General features: G+C 30.5%; 1 protein-coding gene across 1 annotated transcript; it reads left to right on the forward strand.

Moving 5' to 3' along the window:
- The first annotated feature begins 3,735 nt into the window (after positions 1–3,735).
- Positions 3,736–7,533, forward strand: LOC146917312 (annexin D5-like). Its single transcript, XM_085719105.1, has 6 exons — positions 3,736–3,865; positions 5,164–5,309; positions 5,476–5,691; positions 6,495–6,710; positions 6,791–6,880; positions 7,114–7,533. Exons 1-6 carry the CDS (start codon positions 3,790–3,792, stop codon positions 7,315–7,317), a joined length of 948 nt encoding a protein of 315 aa, XP_085575231.1. The 5' UTR covers positions 3,736–3,789; the 3' UTR covers positions 7,318–7,533.
- Positions 7,534–10,882: the final 3,349 nt, after the last annotated feature.

The raw sequence follows: 10,882 nt of genomic DNA on the forward strand, positions 1-10,882 counted from the left end.
TATATTACAACAATAATAATTTTAATTATTTGCATTCATACTATAATTGCATGTGGTCCAAATGTTACGTTTTGTTGACATATAGATTAAGTATTATTCATAAAAGAGCTTGGTTCTTAGGAGTACCACAACCACACGATGCAGCAATCTTTAAGGAACATGGCTGCTATGGAATAGGAATGTGTATCAGAGCGGAAGGCTCGGCGAGTTCATAAAGGCAAAAACGGCTTGGTTCTTAGGAGTACCACAACCACACGAAGCAGAGGCTAGGGGACTAAAAGAGGCGATAAAATGGCTTGGAAGTATGGGTCTATCTAAGGTGTATATCGAACTTGATTGCAAGCAAGTGGTTGACGGCATAGCTAGGGGACTCAACACCAACTCCATGTTTGGCGCTATTCTTGATATCTGCAAAGCTTCACTTATAATCTACCAAAACTTTAAGATAAGTTTTATTAGGAGACAAGCAAATAGTGTTGCCCATCTGCTAGCAAGGGCGTCATTATCTTATGCTAGTCCCCACGTTCATGATCATATGCCATCTTGTATTGAGACCGTTATTATTAATGAAATGAGTTAAATTTGTTTCTGTCAAAAAAAAAAAAAAAAGAGCTTACCGGTAAAGATAGTGTGATCATTATTTTTGATTGATTGGGTCGGAGAATCAATTCAACAAGGTCGAACGCGCTCTGACCAATGATGGTATCGGTCCTGCTCCATCGGTTAAATGGATAATCATACTGAATGTAGGTTTCCTCATTGCACAATGATACAATCAATCATGTGGTGGTTATACTGTCCATCGAACAAGGGCAATAGGAAAACTTTTTCCTCTACGTGGTGCACCTTCATATAGAGACCGAATGATGTGTCTAACACATGTGAATGACAACCATTTTGTGATGGTATATTTGAAGGAAGGTTAACAAATTCCTCCCATTTCCGTACTATGGATACAAAATTGTCGAGAAGATGAAAAAATACGGAATGAAATATATGTATGTAGGATGATTGCCTATAATGAACTAAGTCGGACGGCGGGTTATGAGGTAATAGGAGATGATGATTTGCACCTTGTTGAAAACCTTGACCCTAAAGAGAATGTTGTTGCTCATAAGAAGGTCGGAGATGGAGTCAAGATTGAAAAGGATGAAAGTGTTGGACTTGATGATTGTAGTATAAATCTTGGCACGGATTAGTTAAAATGTGTATCATTAACAACTATAATGATCTTTGGATATTATTATAAACTCATTGCTTTTTATATTGTTTTATATAATAAAAATTTGTTGAATCCAGGAAGACATTAACAACCACATAATGATTTTTGTTATATTATTATAAACTCATTGTTTTGTTTTATATAATAAAAATTTGTTGAATCCACATAGACATAAAATGATTGCAAGTAGGTTGTTGAAATTTGGGCATATTTTGGATTCCATAATCCAAAAAGTTGTTCCTATTTCAGAATCTCAATAAAGAGTATTTTCAAAAAAAAAAAAAAAGGACGCGCTTGAAACTTAGTGTTGAAAAATTAATAGTCAAAAGAAAATATTACTCTTTTCACTTTTGAAATTCTTAAAAAATTTACTCAACGGAAGTTAACTACCGTTCAACTTTTTCAACGTTAGTTAACTGCAATTTGACACTTTTTAAAGGGGCCTAATAACGTTTTAAGTCGTTTATAGCCAACTTAAAATATAAATGAACCATCGAATGGTAGTTGAGTACCGTTGGGCATAAGCATTGTACTCTTTTTTAAAGCATTGTAGTACTGTACTAGCATTTTTTTCTAATTTTTCTTTATAAGCATTTTTCTTGGTTTCCTAACAAGAGTAAAATGCTTCAAAAACTAAAAAAATTTACAATATTAATATGACTTTTTATTTTCAATGTACTTCAGGAAAATAATAAATCTTTTGTCATTCATTTATTAATCAAAGAACACATTAAGATATTTAAATAAAGACTTTTTGAGGGCTAAACAAAAACTTTTATCCACACAAAAAACAAATTAAACAAAGACTTTGGCCAGTCATTTAATAAAACAAAAACTTGGTCAAAAAGTGGGTTTTTTTTTTTTTTTTTTTTTTTTACTAATAAGGTTACAATATTAATGTATCTTTTTTGTTTTAATTTTTTTATCGATGTTTGAACTCCGGACCTTGCATGTATTTTGCATTGTCCCTATCAACTGAGCTAAACTCACGAGGACTTTAATCTTTTATTTTCAAGTTGAATAATGACTTGAAATTCTCTTTTAAAAGAGAATAAGTAGGGTGTCCAAGGTTCAAACCCTGGATATTAATTATATAAAGTCCTTACTAACTAAGCTATCCTCATTATTATGAAGATACTCCCTCCGTCCCATTTATAAGTAAAAAAAAAAAAGATCACACATATTAAGAAAACTAAAATATAGTAGTTTGTAGCATAATTTTTTGTGTTATCTTTGAAATAAGTTTTACAGGAAGACGTAGGTAGTTGATTATAGAGAAAATAAAAAAGAGAGCAAATTGAATGCACTTTACATTTAATTTTCCTTTGGAAATGATAATTTTTTGAAAAAAGATAATTAAATATGATAAAAGTTTGTCTTTTTTGCTTATAATTTGGGACAGAGAAAATGTGTTTTTGTTCTTATAATTTAGGACGGAGGGAGTATTTATTATGAAGATATTATAACAAGAAAAATGATATGAAAAGAAACTACTCCCTCTGGTCCTATTTACAAGAAACAATTTAGTTTTTAGATAGATTAAATAATTTATGTATTTGGTTTAGGTTCTTGACTATATACATACATTATTCAATGTATCTAAAAAGTCAACTTTCTCTTGTAAATAGGACCGGAGAGAGTATTTTATTTTGAAAATATAATGAATACAAGTGTTTTTTTTTTATAAAATTTACCTTTTGATTCTTTAAATGCTGTCATAATAGCAATTATAGCATTGTTAGCAAAATCATAAAAGAAATCATAAAGGCAACCGATTTTTTTTCCTATTTATTTATGGTAAATGTTAACTTGTGCCTATGAAACAAATATAGAAACGCAAATGTTAACATGTGCCCTAAGGGCATATGTTAAGGAATTTAAAATAGAAATAATTATTTTAAAAGTTGTGCATTCAACTTTTTAAAGTCAAAGTTTTGTTCTTTTCTATGAAATATTTCTAGTTTTGGATTCCTTAACTTGTGCCCTAAGGGCACAAGATAACAAGACCCATATAGAAATAGCTTATTGGAATGTGTGCAATACATTTAATCTTTAACTTTTTAATAAGTTGAATGCACAAAATTTTATAAAATATTTCTCCTTTTAGGTTTCTTAACATGTGCCCCAATTTAACACTACCCTTTATTTATAAGTCTAAGTCAAAGAACGTATTCTAAAAAATTACTCCGGTCCTATATATAAGAAACAATTGACTTTTTAGATACATTTGATAATTGATGTATCTAGTCTAAAATATAGATCAAATACATTAATTATCTCATAAACTTGGCCAATCAATTGTATAGAACAAAAACAAAGACTTGGCCGGTCAAAAATTCAATTATCTTTGTTTACACTATAATAATCTGCGTTTATACATAATTACATGTTGTCCAAATGGTACGTTTAGTTGACAGATACTCATTTTCTTTCCATTGGGTTAAACAATTATTGCATTTCAAACATCATTGTCACTTTTTCCTTTTAAATCTATCTTGTTTCTTTCTTTCTTTTCTATTTTCTTGTTTTGCTTTTTTCTGTTTTCATACAGAGAAAGAAGGAAAAAAATGGCTACACTAATTTTACCTCCAATTCCTCCTTCTCCTAGAGATGATGCCATGCAACTTTACCGTGCTTTCAAAGGTACCATATTTTTCTCCTAACTTGTGCTGATTATGTTGCATATATGCTTTTAATCATTTGTTATAGACATAGCTTATGTAAGGTTATACATAAGTGCTTATCATAATAAGTTCTTGTGCTGTAAGCTGTAAAATATGTTGTTTATCCAAACAGTCTCTTAGTATATGTTTGATTCCATTTTGGAGGAATACAAAATGATTCTAGAGGTGTAGAATTGATTTTGACATGTTTGGTTGTACTCTACTGGAATTGATTTTGTCTCTAGAATTGATTTTATCTTGACACAAAAATCTATGAGTTTTTGCCTCTAGAGTTGACTTTTAGTCCGGATTGAGTATGTTTGGTTCCGCGGTGACAAAAATTGGATATTGAGTGAATTGATTATGTAAAATTGATTTTGTCTAAAAATAAGTTGAAGGGAAAGTGATGTGTGTTTGATTACATTCATTTAAAAGTGATGTCTAAAAGTGATTATGGAGGTGTAACATTAATTTTTACATGTTTGGTTGTACTCTACTAGAATTGATTTTGTCGTTAGATTTTATCTGGAAGCAAAAATCTACAGTTGTTGCGTCTAGAATTGACTTTTAGTCTGGATTAAGTATGTTTGGTTCCGCGCTGACAAAAATTGGATTTTAAGTGAGTTGATTATGTAAAATTGATTTGATCTAAAATTGAGGATTGTCTCTCGGTTCTAACCATTATTCAACTCACCTTCCTTACGCTTAAGATTGGATATCTAGAGCGTGACTCAGGTGGTTCGATGACAATTAGCCCCAATAGTCTATGATAAACTCTGTATCGTCTTAGAACTTAAGTTTTGCCAAACTTAATGTAACAAAACTGACTTGAGATTTGAGGGTTGCCCCTCACTTTATAACCGCTGTTCAGCTATACCCAAATCATTACAAAATTGAAACTATTGTATCATAGACAGTATAATTTTCTCGGAAAATTGAAATGTATGCTGCTACTAGATCTACAATGTTTACCATATTATGACGAACCAGGGGAAAATGTACTTTGGAAACTTGTAAGAGAGTAAAATTTGAATGGTTTCACATTTGATAAGAGATAGTAAAATGTGTTGCATGATGGTCAACTTACAAAGACATCACTGCAAGACTAACTGGAAGAAACTTTTATCCTCCTAATATGCATTTTACGTCTAATTTCATTTTAGAAAAAAAGTGTACTGTGATATCTGTATGATTCTTTGTATAAAGAGATTACTTATGAGTAATGATATTCCGTGCATATGGAACTTTTTTTTCCATCCTAATTCTATGGTTTTACAGGATTTGGGTGTGACACAACTGCTGTGATCAATATTCTTGCTCATAGAGACGCTACACAGCGTGCCTACCTCCAACAAGAATACAAAGCAACATATTCTGAGGAGCTTTCGAAACGCTTAGTTTCAGAGCTGAAAGGAAAATTAGAGGTACTAATTTACTTATATAATAGCTTATTGTAGAACGCAAAATCAACCATTCCAACATAACGTTGAATCAAGTTTTCATTAACTTAGAATTGTTTTCTTTGAATTTTCTACTGAATGTGTTTCGTGTAATATTTCATTGTTTATCTTACACTTTTCTATTTATCAGACTGCCGTTCTACTTTGGTTGCCTGACCCTGCAGCACGTGATGCAGAAATCATTAGGAAGTCGCTAGTTGTGGACAGAAACCTTGAAGCGGCCACTGAAGTAATATGTTCGCGTACTCCATCCCAACTACAATATCTAAAACAGTTATATCATTCAAAGTTTGGCGTTTATCTCGAGCAGGAAATTGAATTAAACACTTCTGGGGATCATCAAAAGGTGAGGTTTCTGTGTAAATGCTGTTTATATTGAGCATGAAGTTGAATGAAATCCCTAAACAGTTGTAGCTTCTCTTGTAGTTCTTGTGTGTGGAATTTAGGAAAGAAAAACCCTAGCTACCACATCACAACTTAGTCGCGTTAAGGGTCATTCTTTTAGGATTGTTCATAGTTCGATTCTGGAAGGAAACCATATGAACTGATATGTTACATTAGTTTGGTAATACTGAACCGAATTGTTTATGGTTCGTCCCATTCCAGACTGGTGTAAAGGTTAGGTGCACATGCACTGGTTCTGTGATCCCGAACCATACGAAAACTACACTTACAAAACATCGAAAACATAGCTTTTTGAACTAAACTGATTCTTTGTGAACAAAACTGAACCAAATTGCTATAATTAACTGATAGTTAAGGACTCTTGTGAAAAAACCAAAAACTGATCCAACTCAAATATTAGGACTGTTTAAAAAATGGTTCAGATCGTTATATCTCAGTTACAGTACGGTTTTCTCGTAGCGGTTCAGTTTGGTTCTGTTTTTTTTAGAACAGTTCAAATCATAATTCTTATGCCAATAATAGTGCATGCCTTTAGATAAGCACTTTTAAGTGTTTATGTCTTTCTAGGTTCAAAATCTTAAAGGTCAAAATTCACCATAGTTTTTAGTTTTTCCTAGTTGGGTGCAAAAACTGTCTCATGATTCCATGGTTGCTTGATAACGTCTATAAGTTTATTTCAAATTAATAAAACAAAGCAATTGAAACAATTGAAAACTAATTGCTTTATGCAAAAAACTTGTTAAGATCTTGCTTAGGTATTTAACCACCCCTCGCCACGAAGGCTTCGAGGTTAATAGAGAAATTGCTCAGAAGGATGCAAAGGTTCTGTACAAAGCGGGGGAAAAGAAACTTGGAACCGATGAAAAGACATTTGTCCAAATATTCAGTGAACGGAGCAGCGCGCATTTAGCTGCTGTCAGTTCTTATTATCATGACATGTATGGTCACTCATTGAAGAAGGTAACTTGATCACTTTATTCTTATCAATTCAACTTCATCTATCTATTGAGGCATTCAATTTCAAGTTGAATTCATATCAGGCAGTAAAGAATGAAGCATCAGGGAATTTCGGTCTCGCACTTTTGACAATAACTGAATGTGCTACTAATCCAGCAAAGTATTTTGCAAAGGTATTCATTCATCTTCACTTCAACTTTAGGGGTGTATGTGCTTCATAGCATGCGATGTCACCGGAAAATGTGGTTATATTCAATCACTTCTATTTTTTAATATTATTACCGATGTTTACGTGTGTATACGGTGTCAGTGTTTCATCATAGATTAGGAATATTATAGAACCTTTTAAACGTCTAAACTTTCAATTACGCAAAATTTGTATATTCACACTTTTGCCTCGATGCAGGTGCTGTATAAGGCAATGAAAGGTTTAGGGACTAATGATAGCACACTCATAAGGGTCATTGTAACAAGGACTGAGATTGATATGCAGTATATCAAAGCTGAATATGCAAAGAAATACAAGAAAACATTGAATGATGCAGTTCACTCTGAAACATCAGGCAACTACAGGGATTTTCTTCTCGCACTTTTGGGTCCGAATCACTAGTCAAAGATGTTCAATCATGTTTCATTTCGGATATTTTTCAAACTATGATGTTTAAATGTTTAAAATTTGGTAGTTTGTTGTGCTTTGTAAGCATTATCACAAACTTGCATTTGAGTTTCAATTAGGCACTTGTGTATTTCTTGGTTGTGAACATAATCATTTGATTGTTTCACTTTATATATAGTACTTCAAAGGCCTTTGTGGCCATTTCATTTCTTAGTGTTAGAAATTTCACCAGTATTTCCTACGTTGGTTTGTTTTTCTTTCTATCTTGATATCTTCGTTGAAGCACGGATCCATACATGAACACTGACACGCCGACATTGATAATAATTTGAAAAAATCACATAAATTAATCCGAGGAGTGTCATGCTTCATAACTTCAGCGTGATATCTATTGTCCACCTCCTATGTGGCCTGTATCTTCGTTGGTTCTATCTTGTATCATTGCCTTGTATTGCTTGGTTGGAGTGTACACCTACTCTTTTTTCTTTCTATATATTAATTTAGCAACTCAAAATAATGTAGACATTTAATCAGATTGATTCATTTTCATGTGTGCATTGCTGCTAATGCTAACTAGAAAGTTCTTATTTTGTTTGTATATTTCAAAGGAAAAAGATAGGTTGATACCCTTTTTTTTTATGTATCTTTCATGTACACCTCCATGTGGTAGGGGGATTTTAGTAATTTCACATCACACCAAAGTGTATGCCATCTAAGGTGGTCTATTTATAAAGGTTGTGAAAGTTATAAATAAATTGTTAAATTAATGTTGAGAATTTTTAATTAGTTTAAAATATAAAAGCTATAATCGTTCATAAGTCCTAACTCAATTTACAAAAATGTCAAAATATTACTTTCAAAAAAAAAATGTCGAAATATTAGATCGGACATCTTGACCGTGGTTCGAACCTCGATTTTTCCACTTATATATGAGTGACTTTCTAATGTCTATTATCAATTCATCTATCTATAAAAAATTGTAATCAAATCCTCGAACTACTATGCAATATTTTTTCGATTAGGTCTTTGTGCTATTTGTTAGTCAAAAATTATTTTTTACTCAACATTAATTTTGTCTTCATAAGAAAATCTAAATTTTTAGTATGGATTGGAGAAAAAAGAGAGAGTTCAGAGAACATATGAGCCTCAAATCCATACTAAAAATATTAATTAAAGAAGTAAAAAGGAAAAAAATTAGAAAAGACTTTGGGTTAGTGTTGAATTTTGGGTTAGTGTTGAATCCATGACCAAAGCAATGTAAACACAAGCAGGAACCGCTGAGCCACTTTGCACTTTAATTATATATAATAATAGTTTTCATAGAAATTAAAAAACAAAAAAAAACATTTGCCCCCCACATTTTGGAGGCCCAACTCGGTAGAGCTGTTTGCATCCTCTCAAACCGGCCCTGATATTATGCATTATTCATATCAATTGAGTTAATTAAGCTCACGAAGACATGTGATGCGAGTCTGCTTAAACAACTTACGTTGAGTTGCATCATTGAAAATGTTCTAAAGAGGAATGCTAGCAACACTCTCTTTTGAGCACTCTCTCTAGCACTTACTCTTTTATTGGGTGAAATCAATGTATGTCCTAGCACTTTATGTGGGTTCCATTTTCAAAGTGTAGGTCCTATATTGATTTCACCCAATAAAAAAGTGAGTGCTAGAGAGAGTGTTCAAAAGATAGTGTTGCTAGCACTTAGCACTCCTCATGTTCTAAAATATGAAGAAGAAAAAAACATTACAGTTATACTTTTTCTTGTTTGTTGACACAATGATAAATACCACATGCAACTCATTTACAAATAAGAGATTTTTTATTCGAACAGTCTAATAATTTTGGCCTTCCTTATCGATAACTTTTATTTATTTATATTTTTTTTAAAAAAAACTTCTATTTATTTAGATTAAAAGGAAGAGAAAAAAAACTTGGTAAAAAAACCCATCTTCGACGGACTTGTTTAAATTATTTGAACTTAAATTCTCAATACAACTTTGTTCCCTCAAGGACTAAAGATATTAAATATGAAAGAAATTATAAATTATTTTTTCATTTATTTATAAATTAAATAACATCGTACTTTACGAAAGGAAAACAAAAAACTTAGCCGGTCATGTATATAAAACAAAAACTTCGTAAAAAATTACATCATCAATGCACTTATTAAAAAATTTGTTTAAATTATTTGAAATGAGTACATTTTTTTGAGAGGGAAATGAGTACATTTTTTTAGAATCCGTTTCTTTATAATAAATTTCTTTGTTTGAATTGACTTTAACCACGGTTGATCTTTGATCTTCGAGACAAATTCAACGACATTTTATATGTTATCAATTATCTTTATATAATAATAAAAAAATATGGTCAAATTATGTTATGTGAACATGACACATGATCAAACAAGATCACTTATTTTGAGACGAAAGGAGTAGAATTTTTTGCACTATATTTTTATGCAGATGTGTTTCATTGATAAATAAATTATGTAGTAATAATCTATTTTAAAAGATTACATAATATATACTTATATTAATACAAATATCAATATTAATACAAATATCAATATATTTTTACATTAATATCTAACTTTGTATATGTAGGGAAATTTATGTCATTTACTAATTATACTTCTTTCTTTTCTGTCATTAATTGTTTATTCTCTTTCGCTCGTACCAAACAATCCTCTTACTTTTCTTTCATTTTCTATTCACTTTCATTCTTTAATTTAAACATTGTTTTCTCTTACTTTCTTTCCTTTTATCATTCAAACAAATCACTTGAATCATTGACATATAACATACATGAGTTGTTTTAGTGTGATGTTCTATTCTAAGAGATGAAGAAAAAGCATAGCCGGCCATTTATATTTTTATTAAAATCGCTATTTTTTCTTTGAGCTTAGTTCAGGTTGTATGAATATTTTAAAAGTGAATTTCTAACTTCCTTAAAAATAAAAAAGTGAATTCTTAACCATTAGACTTGATAAAAAAAGTCAATATTTTACCTTAAATGTCCTCATTTAAACTCTTAATCTCAATAATGTGGTGGATTTGATGATCAATTTTCTATTTTTTAAATAATAATAATAATAATAATAATAATAATAATAATAATAATAATAATAATAATAATAAGAAAAACAATGTATTATGACATAAATATATGAAAACAATTTGTTGTCCTCCTTTAATTTCACAAAGAGCACAAAGTAAATATTTAATGAATTTTTGTATGTAAAAGTAAAGAACATCGTACTCTACGAAAATCCTTCAAAAAAAAAAAATCGTACTCTACGAAATTAAAACAAAAAAGTTAGCCGGTCATTATATAAAATTTATATAAAAACAAAAAGTTTGTCAGAAAGAAATACATCTTTAATGTACTCATTTAAAAATTTCGTTTAATTTATTTGAAATGAGTAATATATATATATATATATATATATATATATATATATATATATATATATATATATATATATATATATATATATCAATTTCACTATAAATTGCATGTGGTATGGTATGTGTTTTGGGCACAGGTTGTTTCTTTC

Source organism: Medicago sativa, chromosome 6 (assembly GCF_051527215.1).
Source record: "Medicago sativa cultivar Bolivia chromosome 6, Bolivia_mono, whole genome shotgun sequence".
NCBI lineage: Eukaryota > Viridiplantae > Streptophyta > Magnoliopsida > Fabales > Fabaceae > Medicago > Medicago sativa.